The 26,120-nt window shown below is 41.6% G+C and overlaps 1 protein-coding gene across 1 annotated transcript in view; it reads right to left on the minus strand.

Moving 5' to 3' along the window:
• Positions 1-3,930, minus strand: part of RYR3 (ryanodine receptor 3) — a 404,874-nt gene extending 400,944 nt beyond the window's left edge. The window contains exons 1-2 of the mRNA XM_031935734.1: positions 3,919-3,930; positions 3,014-3,133 (exon numbers count right to left, since the gene is read on the minus strand). Coding sequence (XP_031791594.1) covers positions 3,014-3,133; positions 3,919-3,930 — 132 coding nt within the window. The remainder of the gene's footprint in view (positions 1-3,013; positions 3,134-3,918) is intronic.
• Between the last annotated feature and the right edge of the window lie 22,190 nt (positions 3,931-26,120).

Consider the following 26,120-nt stretch of genomic DNA (forward strand, 5'->3'; position numbering starts at 1 on the left):
CAAAACACAGAATGTCTGAATAACCAGTATGAGTACAACTTTGAAAACTGGCAGGTATACGTGGACAAAGGCTAGAATGTAAAACAAATGAAAATAGTTGCGACAAAGTGGTAAAAATATGGATGACACATATCTCTTTTTAAAATTCTTCAGGCTTGTTTGAAATTTAGAATGACATATTAAAATAAGAACAATCACTTAGTTAAGCAGACGTTAGGAAAGACACTTCCTCATCCCCAATTCATCTATGAGTGTATGACTTACCATTTCTATGGCCTGAGGGATACAAAGCATTCTCAGATTACAACACACAGTTGTTTCTAATCCAGCTTGGGTAAAACAGCGATAAATCCAGAGCCATATTTATAGAATTATCTAATTTGATAATTAAATGATTTTGTAATTCCAAGACTTTCATTCCAAACTCAAGATTTTGTAAGTTCAGGGGCTGATCCGTAATCTTTCTGTCTTTTACACAAAATCAGACCTTGCAAGTCAAAAGGGATAACAACTTTATACTTAGCATTATTATCAACTCTAGCTATTAAGTACACTGTATTAGTTCAGTACTATGTGCTATATATATTTTATTATTTCTCTTTATTTTCACAGTCCCCCTGAAAGATAATTAGTTTTCCTTAAAGAACAAGAAACTAAGTCCCAGTTTAAATATCTTGTGCAATATGAAATCATAATAACCAATGGTTTTATCAAGCTTACAATGCACTAGGCAATTTACTAACCCATTTGATCATGCGAGCAATCTTATAAGGTAGTTACTATTAAATTCCCATTAAGCAGATGAGGAAACTCAGCTCAGAGAAGTGAGGTACCTTGTCCAAGGTCCTGGTTTAGCCAGCAAGTGGTAGAGACACGATTCCAACTCTCACAGTCTGGCTCAGAGCCTGTGCCCTAAAGTGGGGTCCCCAACCCCCGGGGTCACAGACCCAGTTTGTGGCCTGTTAGGAACCTGTGCTGCTGCACAGCAGGAGGTGAGTAAGTATTACTGCCTGAGCTCTGCCTCGTGTCAGATCAGTGGCAGCATTAGATTCTCATAGGAGCATGAACCTTAATGTGAACTGTGCAAGCGAGGGATCTAGGTTGCATGCTCCTTATGAGAATCTAATGCCTGATGATCTGAGGTGGAACAGTTTCATCCTGAAACCATCTCCTACCATCCGTGTTAAAACTGTCTTCCATAAAACTGGATCCTGGTGCCAAAAAAGGATAGGAACTGCTGCCCTAAAGCACTGCCCTATACCCTACTCGAAGGATGACTAGAAAAGGATACCACTTGTTTTCTAATTTAGGTCAATACACTTCCCATTGGATTGTCCTGCATCTCATTTGGCAGATGAGAAAATTGCAAACATGAGTGACTGACTTGATTTGTTCATGGTCACATGAGTAGCTCATGGTTGAGAATTAACTTCTTGACTTCTAATCTAATGAACTTCCTGTTATCCCAGACTGCTGGGAATGAAAAAAAAAAAAAACCTAGCTAAGAACAAAAGCAAATGAGAAAAGGCCTTAGGAAAATCAAGTCAAAGATCTTTAAAAAGATAAAAATCTTCCTTGTCTCTCTTCCATCCCATATATTTTAATGGGACTCTGGCTCTCGTCCATCCTCGTGGATCAGTGACCTACATGGGGGAGGGAGAAGCAGTGATGTACAGAAGGGGCTTCTGGGGGACGTGGCCATCACCCTGGATATCTGGTGTTCCAGGTTTTAGCCAAACTCTCTGTGCATGTCTGTGTTGTATATGTTTATGTGGAAAATGGCATGCCAAAAGGTGGGTCTTTTGGAAAATGTTACCAATTTCTGATTTTTTTTTTTTTTAAGAAAGGTTCTATGAGAAAACCTGAGCTTAGAGGGTGTGATGGTGGGTTTTATGTCAACTTAGCTAGGCCATTGTGCCATTATTCAGTCAAATGACACTATAGGTTTTGATGTGAAGGTATTTTGTAGATGTAATTAACATCTACAGTCAATTAACTTTAAAAAAAGGCTATTAGCCTTGATAACTTCGGTATGCCTCATCCGATCAGATGAAGGCCTTCAGAACAACTGAGATGTCTTGGAAAAGAAGAAACTCTACCTCAAGGCTACAGCATTAACTCCTGCCTGAGTTTCCAGCCTACTGATGCTAACTACAGATTTCAGTCTCACTAGCCCCTACAACTGCATGGGCTAATTTCTTAAAAGAAATCTGTATACACTTATCTGCTTACCTACCTACCCACTCATGCACTCACCCATCCACCCATCTGCCCATCATCCATCCATCCATCCATCTATCCATCCATCCATCCATCCATCCAGTTGACTTTGTTTCTCTAGAGAACCCTGATGGATATAGAGGTTTTCCCAGGATGGAAAAGCACTGCAAGAATGCTGAGCACATAGATCCACTTGACACACAGATCCTGAAAAGCAGAAACAGCCTGACAACGGAGAAAGAAAAGTTCTGCTGAAGAGACACAGCATTATTGCCACCATGCAGGCAGAGACCAGTGCAAATATTACTCTCTGCCCTCGTGTCACAGTGGGCAGACAGTTACAACAATCTCAGCGCAGTCAGAAGTGAAAGGGGTGTGCTCACTGTGAAACATAGGTTCAGGCATCTGTGAGTCTCTGTAGCAATAAAATGACAGCAGGGAGTAAAGAACACGCACTCAGATTTCTAGGAATTAACAGCAACAGAAAGGCGTTCTGGGAGTGTTAAGAGGACCTCCTCGGTCAGCGCTGACAGTGAGCTCAAAGCCTCCCCAGGGTCCTGGACAACACTGACAGGCAAAGCACTTCCAATTCTTCATAGTGCTCTGGGTTCCTACGTCAACAATTCCTAGGCTTGTGGAGAGTTATGGTTTAAACCAGATCTGCTTCCTGTTTTAAAAATAAATGTGTCCTTTCAAACGTCGTCCTCATCACCATCTCCCAGCTTTATCTCCCCTAAATGACTATGTCAGACGCCAAGTTGGAGGAAGGTGCAGGGTGGACAACCATTCTCACCTTGGCTTCTGAAGTGGGTTCCAAGAAGCACAGGCGATTCCCAAGTCCCTCGGCTGCCAGGCAGAACTTTCTCTGTTCCTTATGAATGGTGGCGATGCACTGGAGTACCACTTCATCCTCCTGCCGTGAGAAGAGAGACCCAAACATGAGTATGGGAAACTGCTGAGCCAGGCCCCGAGTCACCTTCCTGTATCTGAGTCAGGTAAGCCACCAATTCCTGACAGCCACGTGCTTTTGGTTTTTATTTTTAAACCTGATTATGGAAGGAGATTTTTTATTCACAGGACATCACTGAGCATCTACCATGAGTCAGAACTCTACTTAATCCTGGGGTGAGGTCAGTGGGGGCAAGTGCACACACAGCCCAGGCCTCACTTCTGAGAGCTGTGCAAAGCATATGGTCTAGGTGAGCTGATGATTTCAACACTTGGGCAAATATGAAAGCAAATTTATATAATGTCTCCAAATATAGAATAAAACAATAAGACATGATTGAGGGGAACAGAGAATGCAGACATCGAGCAAGGTGGGATGAGTGGAGGGAAAGTGTTGGGGTTTCAGGTTGTGGAAGAGGCAAAGTATGTTCTGTTGGAGGAAGGGAGAGTATGTGGTGGGCCACATATTTGCCAGGAAGATGTGGAGAGTGAAGGAGGTGGGTTTTAGACTCACAGAAAAGGACGACTAAAGAAGCCTTGGAGATCAGGTAGAAGGAGAAAGAATTGAAGGTCGATTAGAAGAACTGCTCTGATTTCCCAAAGAGTAGACCTCTCTCCTAAATATCAATCTCAAAAGCAGCCCTCCTAAAATTTCAGAGGCCCTGGAAAAGAGGCAGCCCTCCATCTATACTGATACGTTCACTTCTTGCACAATCCTCCCTGACGTGGAGAGGAAAACAGTTTCCTTACCAATTCTTCCATTCCTGCCCCTCCTATCTGTCAGGCCATGCTCCCTAGTCATCACCACATGGCTTTGGACTTCAAGCAGAGCAGCAAACAGATTTCCAGGTGTGGTTAAGTTACGGAAGTGAGCTGGGGGAGCCAGCTGGAGCGTCCCTCCTTCTGAGCATCTGGCTATCCATTGCCCCATTTCACCTCCATGTCCCTCCGTCTCAGAGACTGTCTTGCTGGAAAGTGCCACCAGAGTGTTGGAAAGGCAGATTAAGTAGAAGTCATTTTTCTTAAACTGTGTCTAGAATGTGCCTATGAAATGAAAAAATAAAATGGTCCTACCTGGTAAGAGTGTGAAGCAATCCACTATTAACAGACCCCTACAAAGATGTCTGGTTGTGCCCAGAGATAGGTGAGGGGCTACAGGGGAATGTAAGAAGCCACAAACTATAGATGTATGAAAAGAAGACTGGGAAAATATAGCTCCACAGTTTTACTAGCACTGAAATGTCACTGTTCATTATCTATGTGAGTCAGAAACAAATCTGGGAATCTTTGCTTATAGTAAAATATGAACTCATGGTCTTCATTTTCTTTGAGACTGAAGAAAACTCCAGAATATCACCGCTTTAAAAGTGGGGGTTTAGTGAAATCTCTGAAGAGAATGAAATTTTTCCCCAGGTGATGCGTGCCCCTAGATTCCACATCAATCAGGGGCGTTAGGATCCTCCTAATGGCATTGGCGGGTGGGACAAGGGCGGGTGGTGAGGTGCTCTTAGTTGCCAAAATGACGGAGACGTGCTGCTTATGTTGGAAAGCAGGGGCCATGGGAGTTAAGTCATCAGCAATGCAAGAGGCAGCACTCAAAACTTAACTTTCACACCTAAACCAAGAATACCCCCTATTGAGAAATAGTTATATATCTCCCCCACCCACAGTTAACCAGTAAAAAGAAAGAAACAAAACTTAAAACTCCCCCAAAAACTACAGCAACAACAAAACTCTGGCATTTAGAAATCATAGAAGTATAATTATTATTTTTTTTTTTATGAAGGCATGAAAGTTGACAGTTTTCCCATCAATGTGCGCCTCTGAGGTTCTCTTTTCAAGATCTCAATTCCCTTTCCCTTTCTATCCCCCAGGTGCCCAAACCACCAAGGCTTTGACCTTGCACTAGCTGCCTTGGGGTCTCACTATTTGTCTTCTGAAATTTCCCCATCCCATAAGTCACATCCCAAGCTGCCAAGAAACTAATGCAATAACCTTCCCTGATTTAATTAATAGCCATTTGTAGAACAGCAGCCCTGCACCCATGTGTTCCTAGGTTGGGGTTCTGGTGACACACAGATGGGTATGGGACTCTGGGCCAAACTGATACTTCTCCAAAGGATTTCTACTCTTTCCCACATTCTGTCTGGAACCTTCTGCTCAACCATGCTGACCTGGCTGCAGACACCACCTGGAGTGGCAGCCTGCAGCACCTGCCTTTGCTCCATATAGCAGCAATTATTTCCATAAACCTTCAATAGACAGACATCTGGAGCCTTTGAGTGCCTGACACTGAAATCTTTGCACTGAATTCCGTTTGGGATTATGAGATGAGTTCATTAATTCAACCCATCTGATTACTCCTCTTGCTCCTGAGTGAAATACAGAACACAAGCTCTCATATTAGAACCCAAGCCTTTCTTCATCCCTGTACTGGTTTGCACTTTCTCCCCTAGAATTATCCTCCCTCTTTTTTTTCTCACTTTGCTTTAAATCAGATCTGGGCATTGCTGAAGGATGTCATTTCCAAGGAAGCCCCCTTACCCAAAGGCTGCAAATTCTTCCACATTTTCTATCTCCTTTCCCCAGAAGCCTGCCTCCTTCTCACATGTCCCAATGCCAAATTTGGACCTTACTATTCTTCCCATGTACAAAACTCTTCAGTTTTGAAGTATGTGATAGCCACTTTCCACATCATTTCCCATCATTTATCTGACAATCAGAAACTCTGAAAAATTTTGTGTTAATTCAATATACATTTATTTTTTATTTATTCATCTTGCAATGACAGGTGGGATACTATGAGACACACAGGTCTTATAAGACAAGACCCATTAATACCGTAATAACGGAATTGTGGGCTGGAAGGCCATCCCAAGTAACTTTAGGGTTTATGCAGACATCTGTTCAAAGTGAACACCTGGACCTAATGATTTCTACTCTGTTGTAGTAACACACTATGATGAACCTTCCATGCCATAACCTAGAATAATCCCGCTTCTAAAATCCAAAACTGGACTATCCAATGGTACAGACCCATTTTCTCTCTTGCTGTCATATTCCTTACTTTTTACTAGATTTGCTCTACTTTATCAAGACTTCCAGTTCCTAGAAAAGTTCTCATCTCCATTATTTCCTCTTTCTCAAGGAGAACTGTTGATTTTTTTTTTTTTTTGGATAGAGAAAATAACACAACTCCGGGGTTTTGTGCTGCTATAAATTTATGATTTCCTGGTAACTTCTTTTCAGCTTGTTTCAACTCTGTCTCACTGGAACAAGACCACAAAATGTTCCCTTTTTTTGTAGGCCTCACAGCAGATTCAACTCTGTCAATATAAAATAACCATACCTCCCATCTTTAAGAGAAAGAGAAACAAAATAAAGAGAAGAAAGTACTAAGTGAGAGAGTGCAATAATAAGTAATGGTGGTGGGGACTGGGGGGACACTAAGACCTTTCAAACCCAGCCTCTGTCTTATAGAATATGATTCTCTAGTTGCCAGGAAATAATATCTTTAAGATCACATAAAGGCTTCCTGCTTTATACCAAATAAGCCAAAAGGTCTCTGCCTGGATTTAAGGTGCCCCACAGTTGAATTCTACCTGATACCCCTAGCTTTGTCTCTCCTTCATTCTTATTGTCTTACTGTCTCCCAAATAAGTCACGCCCAGGATCCCTAAAATGCTCCTTCTTTAAACCCCTCCATTCCCGTATTCATCTCTATATTCTTCTAGTGCTCCCACCTTTCTGATGGATCCTTCCTGTCTCTATTTTCTTCCACCATCCCTGAATAAAAGGGACTGCTCAATGATTGGTCTTTGTCATGTTCCCTTGGCAATCTCATTCATTCTTCAGGCTTCTTGCTTTACTTCTGAGGAGCTGTTACGCAGTCTGTACCTCCAACCTGGTGGCCCTCTAGGGTTCCAAACCTCCGTCTATTTTTACCTGCGGACTTACCAACACTTCAAACCAACATCTCCCAGTGCACTAAAAGGCTTCTTTTTCAGTCTACCTATCCTTTTATATTCCCCAAGTTTGTTAAGAGCACATCCAACCTCTGGGCAACCTCAGCTTACACATCATTATCTCATATCTCTGGGTCCTCCCCTTTTCCTGTATCACAGTAAACGGGCCAGTAGAAGGAGAGACTGGAGGTCTTGAGACCAAGACAAGGCTATTATTTGACCCAAAGCATTCTTCCCTAGTCTGCTACCAGAGGCATAGCTCTGACCTTATTTTCCCACTGACAATCCTCAATGGCGCTCTCTCTACTGTTCACAAAACAAAAACTTCTTGAACTAGTATCTGAGGCTTCCACATTTCCAAACTATTGTCCTAACTTCTTCCCTGTAGCCTTGGGTTTCCCTATTTCAATGCCTTTGATCATGAAATCTTTAATACTAAAGCTGCCCTAATTTGCCCTAGTTTTCCATGTTCCTATATTACCTATCCTTCTAAGCTTAGCTTTAATGCCACATTCTTTTATGAAGCCCAAGTAATCTCTCCGGTCTCTGAATTTCCATAGCAATATCACCATACTTTTTGCAGTATTACTTACGTGCATGTCTTCTCCCCCACTATGTGTTTTTAAACGGCCTACATTTATGGATCCCTATGTGACAGGCACCATACTTGATGCACAAGAACCCATTTAAGCTTCACATCAACACTACGTAAGCACTATTGGTGTCTCCATTTTACAAATGAGGAAGTCTGTATACAGCAGTTATGTAACTTGCCTCAGGTCTCACGGTGGCAGGGAGCAAAGCCTGGTATCTAATCCAGGCAGTCTATATTGATGCACTTGCTACCACTACTTCCAGCTGACTTTGTACCCCTCAAAGGCAGGACCACATCTGATTCACATTTCTGCCTTTCATGATACTCACCATGGTGGTATCTGATGCATATTATGTACCCAATTATAATTTACAGAACGGGTATGTTTTTACCTTGTAACCCTATTTAATTATAAACTCTATTAGAGCAGAAAACTTCTGCCTTCTCATCCAAGCTGGAAACATAATGTGTCTTGTAAAATAGTGTTAATTGATTGGGATGTGGACTCAGATTACAAGAAATTTCCCTACTTTCACCATATAACAGGGTCATTTTCATTGATGAGTCAGAACTGAATAATTGAACAAAAAGGGAACAGATGCTGGCATTTAAAATAAAACAATGAAGCTTTGGACTCCATAGCTTCTATTTCTTAATTATTATTATTGATAATGATATCAACTATTCATTCTGGACTTCTATGCCAAACACTATGCTGACATTTCCTCCTAGATTAAATTAAGCTTCACAACAACACAACCACTTTAAGAATGAGAAAACCAAAACTCAGAGGAGTTAGGTAAATTTAATAACAGTGAATGTTTAATGACCAGTCACTATGTGCTACCATGTTATCGTATCTCAGTTTAATCCTTGCAATCATCCTGTAAGGTAGGTGCTAATATGCTCTCTATTTGATAAAGTGGTTGAGGCACAGAAAGGTTAAGTAAGTCACTTGCCCAGTGCCACACAGCTTGTAAGTGACAGATCCAGACCTTAAGCCCTGGATTGTCTGAATCAGGAGTCAGTTCTCTTCACCATGGTGCCAAACTGGCTCTCTTACTCTTCAGGGACTGACCTTAGCAATAGGTATGAATTCATGTCTGTCTGGTTCTAAAGCCCATGGTGATGGTGTTGACAAAAATAGATGCTCCCAGCCCTGTCACATGATCAAACCACATTGAAACATAACCACATCACAGAGCACAAGGCCAAAGAGAGCAGCCAGAGTGCTAAAATAAATAAATAAATAATAAATAAATAAATAAATAAATAAGATTTCTCTATTCCCCATGATTGCAATACTGGAAGGAGTACGCATCAGCCCAAAACTTGCTGCAAAGGCAGAAAAATGATGAAAATCCAAGGTATATCATATGTCAGCCTCCCTCCAAGCCATGGGGTTCACACACGCCAGCTATTCCTGTCATAGATTCAGCTTGTGGTGGTGTTGAGTGATTGTCCCTGAACAAGGATATACAGCCTTCGGCTCTCTTTGCTTAGATTTCACATTGTCACAGGTCATCTCTGACAAAGTCGAGTTCTATCATCCTCTGGCCAAAGAACTTTGAACCTGAAAATGAATGGACCTTGCCATTTTATCCTTACAGCTTTCTTTCTTATACCTTGGCTCGCAGTCTGAGGGCCAGAACAATAGAGAGCCATCTCTGCTGGCTGTGAGCTGATGGCTGGGGTTCCTTGGCTCTACCGCTTCTCTTTGGGTCACTTGGGAAGAACTCTCTGGAACAAAACAAAATGGCTGACAGCCCTATTTAAGGTAGATCACCAGGCAGCTGATGACAGCCCTATAGTTAGATCTGCAAATCACCAGCACTGAGCAGCTCGTGACCAGGAGCATGTGGGACAGAGTGTCATCCAGCAGATTTCATGTTCAAGTGCAGACATTACTGCAGAGGAAAATCCATCACCATGTATTGCTTTAAAAGGGAAGATGTTTCCTACCTACTGATCTTAAACATCAGGCACTATTTTAGGGAACTGATAAAGTTAAGCTACTTTCTAAATATATGAAAGATATGGGTGTGTGCTTATTCTAAGACTTTACCCAAAAGCCTTTCTTAAATGAAAAATAAATGGGCTTTTAGGAATGACAAGACCACACACAGATTATTTCACAAGAATTAATGACAAGGTCACTTACTTATATTATCTAAATAGCGATCATTTGTTGTATTTCCTTTTCACAACTTTTCCCATTACCAAGAAGGCAGAGGTTGGATCTTGACCATAAAATCTACTCAGCCTCCCACAGCTTAGATATGCTTATATATGCATATGTATATATACACACACACACACATATATATATCTCCTATGAAAATGTGATTAGTATATCAAACAGATATTTAACTCCCATGTTCACTGCAGCACATTCACAATAGCCAAGATACAAAAACAACCTAAATGCCCACTGACAGATGAACGGATAAACAAAATGTGGCACACACACACAGTGAAATATTATTCAGCCTTAAAAAGAAGGGCATCCTGTCATTTGCAATAACACAGATGTTATTGGATCCTGGATGGCATTATGCTAGCTGAAATAAGCTATGCGCAGAAAGACAAATACTGTATGATCTCACTTTTTGTGGGATCTAAAATAGTCAAATTCATAGACACAGAGTAGAATGGTGGTTGTCAGAGATGGGGGGATAGGGACAGTGGGAAGATGCTGGTCAAAGGGTAAAAAGTTTCAGTTAGACAAGCTAAGTAAATTCTGGAGCTCTAATGTACAGCATGGTGACTCTAGTTGATAATGCTGTATCTTATAACTGAGATTTGCTAAGAGGACAGAGCTTAAGTGTTATCAAACACACACAAAGGTAAGTATGTGAGGTGATGGAAATATTCATTAGCTTGATTGTGGGTGATCACCGCACAATCTACATCAAAGCATCAAGTTGATGCCTTAAATAAAAATATATAAATTAAATATATTATTTATATTATATAGGAAATACATTATATGCATTATGTATTAAATTCATATTATCTATATTTTTAGATATTATACATACATATAAATGTGTGTATATATACATATGTATGTGTCCGCCTCCCTACAATCTCTCTTCTGTAACTCTTTCGCTTGCTTGGTTTTAACTATACTGGCCCTCTCCTTAGAGCTCAAGTTTTTGAAGCATTATCCTCCCTCAAAACCTTGTACTTGCTATTCCCTTCATGATGTTCTTCCCCCACATACCTGCAGGGCTCCCTCCCTCACTTCCTTTAGGTGCCTGCTCAAATGTCACCTTGTCAGAAAGGCCTTCCCTGATCACCCCATATAAAATTATAACTCCATTTTCATGTTGCACTTCCAATCTTGCTTAATATTCTTTCCAACTAGTATTTACCTCCTAAGAATATAGATTTATATCTAATCTCTCTCCTCCTCATTAGAATGTAACCTTCATGCACATGATTGTGCTCACCATTGTACACTCATTGCCTGAAACAGTGCCTGGCATATGGGAGGCGCTTAGGTAGTCACTGAATGAAAGATTAGTCATTTTAGTTCTTATCAAGTAGTGTCCCCACAAAAACCTGGGAATTCATTACATTCTTTTATTTTTTTTGCTGAAAGTGTCCAGTCTTTGGTCTCAGCTGGAATCGTTTGCTTACGGGGACTGACAAAAGAGGCACCCACAGCTTACAGGATCCTTTGGGCTCCGGCAACAGGGAGGAATGCTCTATTTCCTTTTCACAACTTTTCCCATTACCAAGAAGGCAGAGGTTGGAGCTTGATCATAAAATCTACTCAGCCTCCCACGGCTTGATCTCTTATAAAACTTGCAAGGGAGTGCAAAGGAGAAAGCCTTTCCCTGAGTTCATTAGGGAGATGTAGCAGCATATGGGCATTAGGGTTTACATATGCAATTAATTCTCTCTGAGGCAGAACATGCTGCTATGTAACATGGAAGAATGCAGTGACCTATTACCTATGACATTTTCTCCAGAAATAATAATCAATTTGGTTAAGTTTTCTATTCTCATAGGAAGGAAACATAATGATCTAGTTGCTACCCAGGGAATTTCATGCCCCACAGAAGGATTTTCTGTAAAACTAACACTGATATTCTAGATACATCTCTCCCACCCAATCAGAACACAGCAGGTGAGTGACCACACCCAAATGTATGCACACACTCCTTTGGTTTCATTCTTCTTTAGATACAACAGCCATGGAGAAGAATGAATGGGAAAAATCTAAAATACTATATAGCAAATCGTCATTTTCCCTCTCTAACCTCAGAGGTAGCAAGGGTCAGTAATATAGTTACGGCAGGAAAAGTTTGGTCTCTGGTTCTAACATTGCTCTGAAATTTTTTTTTTTGCGGGGGCGGGGGGCATGCTTGGGGGAGATAGGGTCTCACTCTGTCACCCAGGCTGGAATGCAGTGGTGTGATCACAGTTCACTGAAGCCTCGACCTCCTGGGCTCAAGCAATCCTCCCACCTCAGCTTCCTGAGTAGCTCAGACTACATGCATGTGCCTGGTTAATTTTTGTGTTTTTTTGTAGAGATGCAGTTTTGCCATGTTGCCCAGGCTGGTCTCATACTCCTGGGCTCAAGCCTCCCAAAGTGCTAGGATTACAGGCATGAGCCACCATGCCTCAAAACCTTATTTGAAAAAGGACATATGACCAGGACACTTTAACTTTTCACATTCCTATCATAAATGTTGATGAGTTCGTGGCTGTGTCTCCATCATATGATGCACTCTAAGCACTGTGGCCCCAGAGAGACAGAAGAGCATCTAAATCTGAGGCTACCATGGCAGTAGCAGAGAGACCCTGACAAATTGTGACAAATTGTGCAAGGATATCTGTGTTTGTATGTTATCAAATCTATGGTATCTGCATTTGTATGTCATTAGATATATCCTTTATTTTTAATTCAACTTATTTTCCTGTTTATCATTGGTTCTGGAATCCTCGGCTACTGAGTTAAGACATAATGCCTTCCCTGAGCCATACAACTGACCGACGACAACCCATCTACTTTTAGCAAGATCTTCTAACAATAGTTATCGTCAGGGGAGAGGGCCACAGCACATCCACTTTTGTTTCTGGGAAATAACTAACTTATTGAGATTCTTTCTACTTGTAGTGCCTCATACAGGGTGCCTTCTAGAATTTCCCCCTTTGATTTTTACTTTGTAGAAAAAGTAAACAAAACTAAAATACTCGGCATGTAAGATACTCTTTGAATATCCTGTATGTCCATACTTACTGCAATTTACTGACAGATGTTGTAAAATCTGAAAGCAAGAACAAAGCATCCAGCAATTTCCGTATAAAATCTAAAAACCAGGGAACACTACTTTTTCAAAAAACATACTCTATAAAGTTAGTAGATGTTAATGAAATTTATGGGCTGACTTTTAGAAGGTTAAATGGTTGAAAACAAGTCACTTACAGGCAAAATAAGTGTTTTCATAATTTAATCATACATATAAGTCCTCTGAACTGTCCTGTCCAGGACTAGTTTCTTAAACAAACTAAAAAACATAAAACTTCCATTTTTTTCCAGCTCCATTCAAAACTAAGTCATACATTCGTTCAAGAAATATTTGTTTTATGGTATTGAATATGGTGGTGAACAAGGCAGACATGGCATCCACCTTCATGGAGGTCACATTCCAGGTGGATAAAGAGCCCAGCTTATACATTAGCTCAGACAGGCTTGGGGTTGCACTGGTTTGCAGAGATGACAACATAATTCAGGACCAGAAGAATCTGCGTAAGACACCAGGAAGAACACAGGGATGTCTGGGCTACTTCCTTCTCTTTCCTGACAACTTTTCTGCCCTAGGTTGGGCTGCTGTCAGTAAATGTTTCCGTTGGAAAACTTATCCCTTTAAGTTACAACTTTTCTATTTCTTATTTAATTCCCCTCACCAGAACGTTTAGGCTTAGAAGGCAAGGATCATATCCTGACCATCTCCATCTGTTTATCTTGTATGCCTAATACCAACCATAGGGAAAACATGTTAAAAGTACTCATTGAATTAAAATAATGGTTAGGAGAAGTAATAGATTAGGATTCTGGGTCAGGCCCGGCGCAGTGGTTCACGTCTGTAATCCCAGCACTTTGGACGGCCGAGGTTGGCTGATCACGAGGTCAGGAGATGGAGACCATTCTGGCTAACATGGTAAAACCCCGTCTCTACTAAAAATACAAAAACATTAGCCGGGCATAGTGGCGGGCACCTGCAGTCCCAGCTACTCGGGAGGTTGAGGCAGAATGGTGTGAACCTGGGAGGCGGAGCTTGCAGTGAGCCGAGATTGCGCCACTGCACTCCAGCCTGGGTGACAGAGCAAGACTCCGTCTCAAAAAAAAAAAAAAAAAAAAAAAAAAAAAATTGTGGGTCGAATAGAAGAAAAAGCTGTGGACCTAAAGTATCCGAAAGTAGAATCAAAACCAGACACTGTCCAGGGTTATAAGACATGCCTCATGAAGAGACAAAGTACCCGTGAAACCGGAGTGAAGCCCATTTCTGCTAACAGAATTCTCGTCAAGTCATTATCCTGTGGTGGGACTCAGTGTTTAGTTCCCAGGGCCTAGTCTGTGGCTAAAAGTTGGATATTATGTGCCACAAATTCCCACCATTGAAGGCTGCGATAGATACAGTGGGGCTCTTCCTATCACAAATCACAGAAGCAGCAGCACTTAGGGATGGGGTGGGCCAAGCAAGGAACAAATTTACCAAGACCCCTCCAGGCACTGGTTTGAGTACTTCACAGTTCATAAACTCCTAAAAATTCTGTTTCAGATAGTTGTCGTTACACCTATTTTACAGGTAAAGGCACTTAAGCTTGGGCTCAGGCGTATTAAGTCATTGCTCAGAGCAAGACAGCGATTTCTTTTGTTAATTATGCCTTAATGTATCATGCATTTATTCAGTGCCCATTACACACCATGCACTGGTAGGTCCTCAGAATACAAGAAAGCTGCAAATTTAGTAAGCAGTGGTGTAAATCCAGTTCTGTGTGACTCCAAACTTCAAGTTCTTCCCAATTTACACAAGGCTCTTTTGTGAAGAAAGCGTTTCAGTCAGTTGCATACCAAATATAAGAGTTGCAATATGTCCATCATTCACCACTCCCACTTAGTGATACTACTTTTTCAACTTCTTAACTCATACTGTAGTGGTGGGCATTGCAGCTGGAAGGCTTTAAAGGAGCAGCTTCCCTTTCATAAATAAAATGTGAACAACCAATTGTTTCTCCACCTTAAATCTAATGAAAACACAGCTTCAAGCCTAGGGGCCATTCTTTCTGTCCCCTACCATGTCCAATCACTCTGCTGACCTGCTGACCAAATTCCCTGCCATAAAAGCTTCTGGAGCATATTCTAACAACGGACTCAGAAAATGCACCTGTACTGCAGCAAAAGTTCTTAGAGTGCTTAGCCAAACCAAAATCTAGTTTAAAAACCAATAAAATTAGAAGCATATGAGATAGAGTTATTTAAGCATGACTGCTTGATTCCTTTTGTAATGGAGACTAGATTTTGTTCCGTATCCTCATCATATTGCTTTTTTCCCTCTAAATATAATTATGACTGGCTTTGGATCCTCACTTGCAATAATTTCAGTCTCAGTCATGTTTGGGGAAGCTTTCCCCTCCCTAGAGATGTTTAATAATTCCAGGAGAATTATATACTATACAAATTTAAAGCAAAGCAGCTGGTCTTCAGTTAACAGATGGCTGTCAACAAGATACCCTTTGTCCAAGCCTGCATGGTCCATGTGATGGCAGGTGTCTACCACTTCATCACCATTTTCAGCCACAGACTGTGATGCCCAAAGTCTTGGTGGCTTCAGGCTCAGTGCCCAGGTCTCTAGCATCTTGGCCCTCATAGACCCTATGTCTCCTGGAGAGAATAATGGTCAGGGTTGCAGGTTTCCACCACCTATTCAGCCCTGCTAGGCTCTTACACCAGCCTTAAACCAGAAAGCACAGCTTTCCCAGGTTTGACCATTTGGTCTCAACTTGTCCAAGCCTCAGGGACATCTTACTAATACCACCTGAATTTTTTATCTCCAAGAGACTTTGAGAATTAAGTCTCAGCTCTACCCCACGGCAAAAGGGAGCCCCAGGTCTCCAGGATACAAATCCCTGCTTGTCTGGGTGAGGAAGGGACAGAGGATCTAACTCATTTTTATTCTGTACTTTTTTTACCAGAATTTTTCTCCTTTTGATGAGTCTACAGGAAAAGAACGAACTTAGCTCTGCTGTGAAGCTGTGGGGCTCAACCATATGTGAGCATCATACTCACCTGAGCGCCTGTAAAGATATATTGATGCCTGGGCCCTCGCCCAATCCAAATGAATGAGAAACTCTGGGGAGGGGTGGATGCTGGGCTGGGTATTGAAGCACTTCCCAGGCGACTGACACCAGTGAGGATGGAGGACTCCTCCACTGACTCAGGTCAGAAGTGATAGCTGGGGAAGTTAGAGAAGGTTGGTAGATATATACTAATACAGGCATGACATCACGGGGGAAAATAAATGAGTTCTGGGTGTGACAAAAGGAAGAGAGTGGTGGGAAAGATCACGTATTGGGTCCTCATTTCCTTTCAATCAAGAATCCAAAGGCTAGGCCACTGTTGACCCCAGAAAACGCCAGTCACCAAAGGCTATCGTTTGCAGGTCCCTCATTTGGTACATTACTCCAAAACAGAGCCTGGTTTCTTTTTTCTCAAGGCCTTTATAATACTCTCTCATAGGACTTCTCCCCTGGCTACAGGGACTAGATAGGAAGATGATAGGTCAGCTTTAAGTGAATCATCAAGAGAAACTAATTACCTTACAGACTTTTCCAGAACTAGGGAATCATGAACTAACAATGAACTGAGAAGTTTAAAACAAGAAAAGCAGCTATATTAGTCATGGTTCTCCAGAGAAACAGAACCAATAGGAGATATACACACAGATTATGAGAACTGGCTCATGTGTTTATGGAAGCTGAGAAGTCCCACGATGTGGCCTCTGCAAACTGAGAACCAGGAAAGCTGGTGATATAAGTAATCCTGGAGTTCAAAGTCCCAAGAACCAGGAGCACCAATGTCCAAGGGCAGACAAAAATAGACGTCCCAGCTCAAAGACAGAGAGAGTGGGAGAATTTGCCCTTCCTCCACTTTTTTGTTCTATCTAAGCCTTCAGATGGGATGATGCCCCCTCCCATTGGTGAGGGTCAGTACAAAGTGTAATTGATGTCCTCCTATTCCCACACTTGAAGGCTGCGATAGATACAGTGGGGGCTCTTCCTATCACAAATCACAGAAGAAACAGCGCTTAGGGATGGGGTGGGCCAAGCCAGGAACAAATCTACCCCCCCCCCCCCCCAGCCCCTGGTAACCACTCTTCTTTCTTTACTCTGCTTACTGATTTAAGTGCTCATCTCTTCCAGAAACACACTCACAGACACACCCAGAAATAATGTTTTACCAGCTATCTGGGCATCCCTTACCTCAGTCAAGTTGACACCATACAATTAACCATCACACTAGCCAAGCAACCAGCAAGAACTTATGGAATGTTCTCAATGTACCTGGCACTACTGATGACAGGCAACTTGCCGATCCTTATTTTCCTTTCCCCAATCCACACCCAAACTGCTCCATGACAAGGTGTGAATGACTTTCTGGTAGCTTCAAAGGACAGCAAGTAAAACTATTTTAACTTTTAAAATGAACACATAATTGCACATGTTTGGGGGTAGAGTGTGATGTTTCAACACATGTATATGCTGTATGATGATCAAATCAGGGTATTCAGCATATCTACCACCTCACACATGTATCACTTCTCAGCAATGAAAACATTCAAACTCCTTTCTTCTAGCTAAAGTATACGATATTGTGAATCACAGTCACCCTACTGTGCCACAGAACAGGAGAACTTATTCCTCCTAATTACAACTTTTTACCCATTGATCAATCTCTTACCCTCTTTCCCTTTCCCTTCCCAGCCTTTGGTAACCACTATTCCATACTCTACTTCTGTGAGATCAACTTCTTTACATTTCACATATGTGTGATACTGGTTTTTCTGTGCCTGGCTTATTTCACTTAACATAACATCCTTCAGGCTCGTCTATGCTGCTGCAAATGACAGGACTTTATTCTTTATGGCTGAATAGTATTCCGCTGTGTATATGTATTACATTTTCTTCATCTATTCATCCACTGACAGACACAAGCTGATTCTGTATCTTGGCTATTGCAGACAGTGCTGCATACGAGTACAGATATCTCTTTGACATACTGATTTCAAAAAGAATCAAGGTCTCTCTCCCCACAATAACACATTTCCTTCTCAGCGGCAGGAGTCAGAATACCTAAACAATGTTCCAAAGCTAATATGTATGTATCTTAATTTTTCCTTTGGCACATTTTTTTCCATTTGAAAACAGGGAAATAAATTTTAATGTTCTTCCCCAAATTTGGGGAAAACACAGTTACACAATAGAATTATACAATGTTAAATAATACACGTAAATGTACTCCAAACATTTAAAAAACCATAGTTCATCTACAGGTAGCTACCTATTTGTTGAACAAAAAATTCTAGTCATTATGCAGTATTTATCATCCCAGGAATTGAGAGAGTTTCTAACTTTGGATTGTAATTCTTTAAGTCAGTTTAGAATTAAGCACCAATATTCACGTCTTTTATCTAAAGCAAATTAATGATACAGAATGGCCCCTATTTTATCATACAACTGTAACTAAATGTTGCTCTGATGATTTCTGATTCAGCATTGAGCCACTGAAACAGCACAGCAAGAGACTTCACCAGGAACAGGTAAAAACAACACTCATCTCTAGCAAAACCCTGAGAAGGTGCTCATGGCCTCACTTCTCATGCGTTGTCATTATCAAGTTCTTTTGCGCAAATGTAACCTCCAAACCAAGAAAAGGGAAGGAAAAATGGCCTACGTGGAAGTGGAGTCAGTGTTTAGGAGTGAAGCACCCCAGGAGCCACTGAACCCAAACCTCTCAGGAATTCAAGACAGAAGTTCAAACTGCTCCCTTTGCAAGGGAAGAAATTCACATGCAAAGCACCAAAAGATAACCTGTACAAACCAACCAATCACACAGCAGGGCTTATAAGAAAAGATGTAATGCTACTTTGTCCACTCTTGTTCTGATTAAACTTCCTCTGTCATGTGCTTACCCATTCTGCCTACAGTCTGTGTCCATTAACTAGCTAATCCTCTGGGCATTCTGCACGATCAATTCTTTGGGCTCTATTGAAGTTATTTAGCCTGGAGCATTCCAAGCAGAAGAGAAATTTATTATTCATCTGCAACTATGGGAAGGATTGATATATGGAAGATGGTAACCATCCATTATCCAGGGAAGTGAGAATGAGACAGACTAGCCCTAAACATATAGCAGAAGAGATTGAAATGAGATATGAGAAAGGACTTACTGAAAGTGAGGGTTAAACACTACCATAAATTATCAAGATTGGATTACAGTTATACACACAGAATACAGAACTATCTTCTCCGGGATATTTAAAGTGTCTTGCAATTAGTATTCTGTAAGAATACAATCTAAGGAAACAGTCATTAACAAAAGGTTATATTTGGTCAATGTATCCAATTTTAGAGTCTTGATGCTTGTGTACCAATGGACGTGGGCTTCGTGGCTGCATGTACACTTAAGCCTGCCTCCATTATGTTTAGTGTGGGATTATGTGCAGTAAATAGGAAATAAAATATTTTTCCTGTTCTTTAACAAGGTAGACATCTGTGTCTAATACTTTTTTTTCTAGGACCAATATCCAGAGACCAAGGTTCTTGGGCTCTGTTCTATGACAAAGCTGCATCCGTTTGTTCTACAATGTGTGATGTTGTCTATTCCTGCAGCCAACTGCTTTCACTTTAGATTGCTAGAAACTTCCAATTTGTCCTATCTGAGGGACATCTTCTGACCTTGTCTTACTTGACCTCTCTATGTGGTAAGGGACACTGTGAATTTCTTCATTTTTCTGGAAACCATCTTTTCTTTTGGCCTCTAAGACACGTACTCCTCTCCTGAAAAGCTTTCCATCCTGTCATTCAGCCTCTTGTGCCTTCAGAGTTGGAATTCCTCAGGCTCTGTCCTCAGCCCCTGCTCTTCTCACACTACTTACCAAGTGACTTCATCCAAGTTGACGATTAACTCAAATCTCTTTATTTATGACTCCAAAACATCTTATCTGACCTCTAGACACTATGTTAGACTGCAGGCTGCCGGTCATTTCCTTTGAATGTCCCGACACACTGCAAGTCAGTTCATCCAAAACTCATGTCATAATCGTTCCTTCCCACAGGTGTTTCTTCTGCCCTCCCTACATGGTGACAGGTGTCATCATTCACCCACACACCCATGGAGAAACCTGGAATTCATCCACAGCTGCTCTGTGTTATACATTCAATTAGAATTTCCTTTGCTTCTCTCCGTTCCTGCTGCTGTTTCCCCAGTTTAGGCACCTGGGATTTCTACAGTAGCTTCCTTTCTGAGCCCAGCCTTGTTTCTCTCTTCTCTGCTCCCGACACAGTGATATCCTAAATAGACGAATCTCAACAGCTCACTAGATTGCTTAAAACTCTTCTGTAGTTTGCCAGTAACGTTCAGGTTTTATAGCTGAAGTTCAAGCTCCTCCTCATCTGGTTCCTGTCCCCTTCTCTATAGCCTCAGTTCCTACCCGCCCTCACCAACTCTGACCCAAATGCTCAACTTCAGCGTATGGAGCTACTTGCTACAGTGCCACACTCTTGTCTCTGAGCCCTTGTATGAGCTGTTCTTTTGGCCTAGGATGCACGTCTCTACCACACTCCTCATTTTCTAAGGCTTGCATCATAGACATCGTCTAATCTGGGAGGGTCCATCGCTGTGCATCCACAGTGCTCCCTGCATACTTCTGGGACTACATTTATTACCTTTCACCTTAACTGCTGTTTCGCTTGTCTGCCTCCTCCTCTTGGTTATAAGATCCTTGGAGATGGCAACTGTGTCTGACTCATCTCCGTGCTGAGGATAAGGCCTAGCAGAGAGGATATGTTCAGTAAATGCTTAATGACTGGATGACTGAGTTGAGCTTGGCCAGGGTCTTAAGTTTAAACTCAGCATGTTACCGCCAATATAGTCACAGGTTAACTTCTAGTTTTTATTTTTAGTCCAGGCTACTGTATGGGGAAAGTAGGTAGAAAGAAAAGGCCAGTGTTACCTGCAGTGGGATAAAGGTCAGGTTTAAACAGTTTTACAAGCAAGCACCTTAATTTTGTCTCCTCTGGCCAGTTACTTTAGTTTGGGGATACTCAGCCACAGCGCCATTACTCCTTCTTAGCCTTCAATTTCTCTCTTTACCGGATGCTCCATGTCAACAGGAGCCATGCTTTCCAGTACTCTAGCATCTTCGCAGGACTTTGTCAAGGAAGCCTCCCACCTCACAAATCACTGGAGGAACAGACCAGAGGGACAGCCTCCAGCCTCAGGCAGAATTCTTACGATGTCTGCTTAGGTTCTGAGCTATTGCCAATTTTCAGGTCCAGTACCAGTCTCCAAGCCTCAACCTGGCAAAAACTCAATAATTCCTCATTCGAAACAAGTCAATCATTTACCCACTGGACCCCAGGAAAGGACCCAATGAAAAGGCTGTTTGACTCACTGTTCCTCTCCAACAGAGTCAAAGGGTTCATCATTTGTGTGCTCTCTGGGTTCCTTGATTGTAAATTAACGTTCTTTCATATGAAAACATGGGAAGACGTTAGTATTATCTCCCTAATCCTTCTTTTAGAAACATCCTTATTTTTCTTTTCATAGAAAAATCAGGAAACTGTGTGTCAACTGTTGCAGAAACACAAAGACGATGTAACTCCACATGCATATTTTCCAAGTATACCAGGATCTGTGGCACAATAGACAGTTAACATTTGTATACAGATATACATTCTTAGGGAGAATTATCACTGTAACTACAGCAGTTGTCTCTTTTTGCATCAAACCTACAGAACTGTTGTAGGTCTTATTTTATGTTTCTGTTTTTTTTGTGGACAAGCAATCAATATGTAAGACTTTCTCACCCAGGCAATCATGGAAGCAAATGTTTCCTTCAGCCACATACAATGGTAGGAATGTTATGCAGAGATTGCTCTAGAATATACAAAAGTCCCCAAGCAGCTAAAGTACTTTTAAAGCTGAAAAATGCTGGTAAAATCGACTACATCTGGGCCAGAATCAGAGGTAAATCCACACAGAATGCCTAAAAGCCATCTGAATAGTAATTAAGGTTTATTTTTTTTTCTACAAATCTTACTTTAATATAGCACTTAGCCTTTCAAATGTTCTTAAGCCAACAAATGGATGATTTAATAAAGGTCTTAGTTTATTCTGAGCTTTGAGATAGAACTTGTTGCTTAACTATATTCCATTTTGGAGCTTTGGCCTGCAGTTCAGGCTGCTGTCCCTAAGGGAAAAAAAGAAAAAACCCTAGTTTCAAGTGCAGCAAACTCACTGGAGTCTTCAAAGGAAAAAGGCTGGAGCCAGGAGGCTTTCGGCAAATGTCGGTATGAAGATTTGCTTGCAGACAAGTCAAACGTTCAGAGAGTGAGCCTCCATCGACCCTAACAGATTGCTGTAGGTTTTTCTGTAATTAGGAATAAAGTATTATGATGTTTTAAAAGTCTGTCTTGTTCACTGATTAATTTTGCTAATTTTCATATAAAATACATTATAGCAGAGTAGTGAAAACTACCAGGCTCCGAAATCAGACTGTTTGGGGTGGAATCTTCTCCCTGAACCTCACCATATGACTTTTGGCAATTTTTTTAACCTCTCACACCTCAATTTTTTTGTCTGTGAAATGGAAATAATAATTTATTCGCACATTGTTTGAGGAGTAAATGAGTGAGTAAATATAAAACCTCCAAAACAGTACTTGTATCTAAGAAGTACTCAATAGATACTGGCATTGTGTGAATAATCTATCATTATATTTAAGAAGCCCTTTAAGAATAACTCAATGGACTATATCTCCTTATAACAATAGAAATAGTCTGATTTTCATAGACATATTATTTCCAAAGTTGCAGCCATGATTTAGAAGAAACGGGACTGATTTTTTTCTCTTCGGTTGCTTTTCTGGCAACTGAGATGCTGCTTTAAATCTAAGCAATATAAATTATCCTCGATAGATTACTGATCCAAAGCCACAATATCAGTCCTGCTTTGGAAAGATGGAAGTTAAAAAGAAATATCTTGTTTCCGTCCTGCAATGAACTGGCAGCACTCTGGGTGACCACCAGGGCTGAACCAACAGCAGGAAACATTCCCTTTCAGCCCTGATTTGTACCCCCTAACTGAGCTTACTCTAAAAGAAAGGCTGGACTGCAGCCGTTAGAACCAATTTAAATTCTGAAAGAGGCAAACACACATGGCCTGGCCCCAGAGTCTTCTCCCACTATGACGTCTATTCAGTTGTTGGAGCATGGAGGCCCTTTCCTGGCCTTCAACTAGACTTCAGTACCTTAGACAGTTTGATTAAGTCTGTGATTGTGATTTAATTTTTAAAAAGACACCAGAATGAAATTCCAAAGACTCTGGTTTGAGTACTGATTAGATTATTCACTGGCTGCATGGCTTTGAGCAAATCACTTAATTTTATGAGATTTATCAAGTGAAGTTAATAATGACCAAGTCAAAGACTACTGTGAAAAATAACAATCATACATGAAGATGAATCCTATAAACTATAAAGCAGAAATATTAATAACTCAAAGTTTCAGCTTTCAACTTTTTTAGTCTCTCAATTTGCATGGGATTCCGTCTTCCTTGCTGTGTCACTCTGGACTTAACTCCTGTCTGGACAGGACTATGCTAGTCTCTGGACTTGACTGTGACCTGAAGATCTTCCAGCCTCTTTTCCACCCTGGCACATTCTGGCAGGCTGCTGCAGACGTCACCGACGCATTAATGATTCTGGAGTTAACATAACCTGCTTGTCTGTCTCACTCACATGATTGGGAAGCACATTTTTCCCCAGGTTTTTTGTTTTTTTCAAAATTTAGGTTCCTTTTCCATGACAATCTTGACAATTTGTAACAGAGCTATGCAGCCAGTGGTCACTCTCATCTGTTCATTTTATATTGTCCAGCCTCTATCAGGCTAAGCTAATGGGAACTGCTACTCTCCTGAAAGGTAAGTGGGGAAGGGATACAGAGAGAAAGGAGCAGAACAGGGTGCCCGTTTGAATAGAGGGAATGACAGGCCACTGCTATCTACTGGGGGAAAGGGGAAGGAAGCCATCATTTGTGGAGTGCCTGTCATGTACCAGCTCTGTGCCAGGCACTCCATAAACAGTACTTTATTAAACACTGACAATGATCTCATTTGCATTTTACATGTGAGAAAACTAATAAGGCTCAGACTATCTGTCATTTACCCAAAGCTACACAGTGGTAGAGATGAAATGAGAATCCAGGTCTGCTGGCACAGATTTGCCTCTGCCAACCCTGGTTGTTTTAGGTGCTGCAAGGAGTCTCCAGTAAGGACCACAGGATGTCCCATTTCTGCTTCCCTCAGTGATCACAGCAAACCTCTGAGAGAAGGCATCAGAACTTGTAAGCCAGAAAGCCACCAAACATGCATCCCACTTTGGGGCTGTGAGAAGTAAGTGGAATAGGAGACACACAGGATTGCACTGTTTCCTGTGGTTTGCAGCACATGTTCTAGAAGCCCCCCTTTTTTCTTGGCACATGCACATGAACTAGGGATGACTAAAACCCATTTACCTGACATGAAATTCACGAAGCCAGGACTCAGTGCTCTGCAAAATAAGGATCCTGCAAGGTCTGCAGTGTAAACAAAGGCTACATATGTAGCCCGCAAGCTGACACTGTATTAAAAAAAAATCAAAAAATTCAAGAGCAGGGGGTACAAGTAGCTCTGCCCAGGAACACATGACGTCACTCTGCTCCAAACAGTTTCGTCTCAGCCCCTTGGACTCTGTAAACTGCTGTGTGGAAAACTTTGATTCAGAGAAGCTTGAGATGAGAGTGGGAGGCACGAGTGTCTTGCTGTTTGCAAAGCTACAGGGGGTACAGCCTGGGGCTTGGTGGCATCCAGTCCCTGCCCTCTCTGCCTTCTAGCCTTAGAAATCCATTATGGTTATCAACTCACAACAGAGTCTTGTTTTCCCAAATGAAGTACAGCCAATAGATTCAAGAACTAATTATTTAGCAGGATTTCTGTCTCTAAGGACATCACAGAAACTCAGATTCTTGGTCAGACATCTGAGACCACAAAGCTGTGTATCTGGGTGAAGCCAGGCGGGGTGTGGATGCCCCTGGAATTCTCCCATTTGAGAAGTGTGACTGCTAATGATCACTGTTACTGGTTTTTTTTTTTTTTTTTTTTTTTAAGGTACTAATGCTTCACTGCAGTAAGGACAGGAAAAAGTGGGACTGAGATAACAGAGATAATTTATGGATACTTTGCCTCTAGAAGGGAAGGGCAGGCTTGCACTAAGCAACAATTCAAACTAGGTTTAAATTTCCTTTTGGGTATTCTCCACCTCATCCAGACCCTTTTCTACTCCCTCAGCTGCCTTTGTCCCCCTCCTCCCAGTCCCTCCCAGAATTTGGGGGATCTTTACGCTTCCCTCTGGTTAAATACCTTCCTTGCACACCAGCATGAACACCATCTTTGAAGCAAAGAGATCCATGCTTGAAAATGACTGACCTACCCTATACACCTTGCCGAAACTTCCGTTCTCTTGACGTTATTGCAAAAGCAATCTGATTACACTTTAGGGAACAATCAGAATTCTTTCAGGTTTCATTATGGCATTTGTGTTACTTTTATATTCAACATGGGACAACACATGACAGTTACATTTTAAAATATGTTACTTAGAAAACAAATGTATTTCTACAATATATTTAATATTCTGCCCCCCATTCATACTATGTTATGTAGAAACCTCTGGAATAGCCTTTGGTGATTCCTGCCTCCTGGGGCTCACAGTGTTGTGCAATCCCTGCCCGGTGGGTGTGGGCTGGACCTAGTGGTTTGATTCATGATGCCACTGCCAAGATTATGTTAGAAGGAGACTGTGAGTTTCACATTGTATGACCCCTCTTTCTCTCTCGCTTGATCACTGTGGAATCCACTGCCTTACAGAGGGGCTCATGTGGTCAGGAATGGATGTCTCTGGTTAACAGCCAATGAGGACCAGGAATCTGTCCCAGCCAGGTGAGTAAGCTTGGAAGTAGATCTCCCCCAGTGGAACACTGAGGTGACCACAGCTCGCACTGACGCCTTGATTCAGCCCTGTGGGAGAACCAGAGCCAAGCCACATCCACATTCCAGA

This window comes from Piliocolobus tephrosceles, chromosome 6 (assembly GCF_002776525.5).
Source record: "Piliocolobus tephrosceles isolate RC106 chromosome 6, ASM277652v3, whole genome shotgun sequence".
NCBI lineage: Eukaryota > Metazoa > Chordata > Mammalia > Primates > Cercopithecidae > Piliocolobus > Piliocolobus tephrosceles.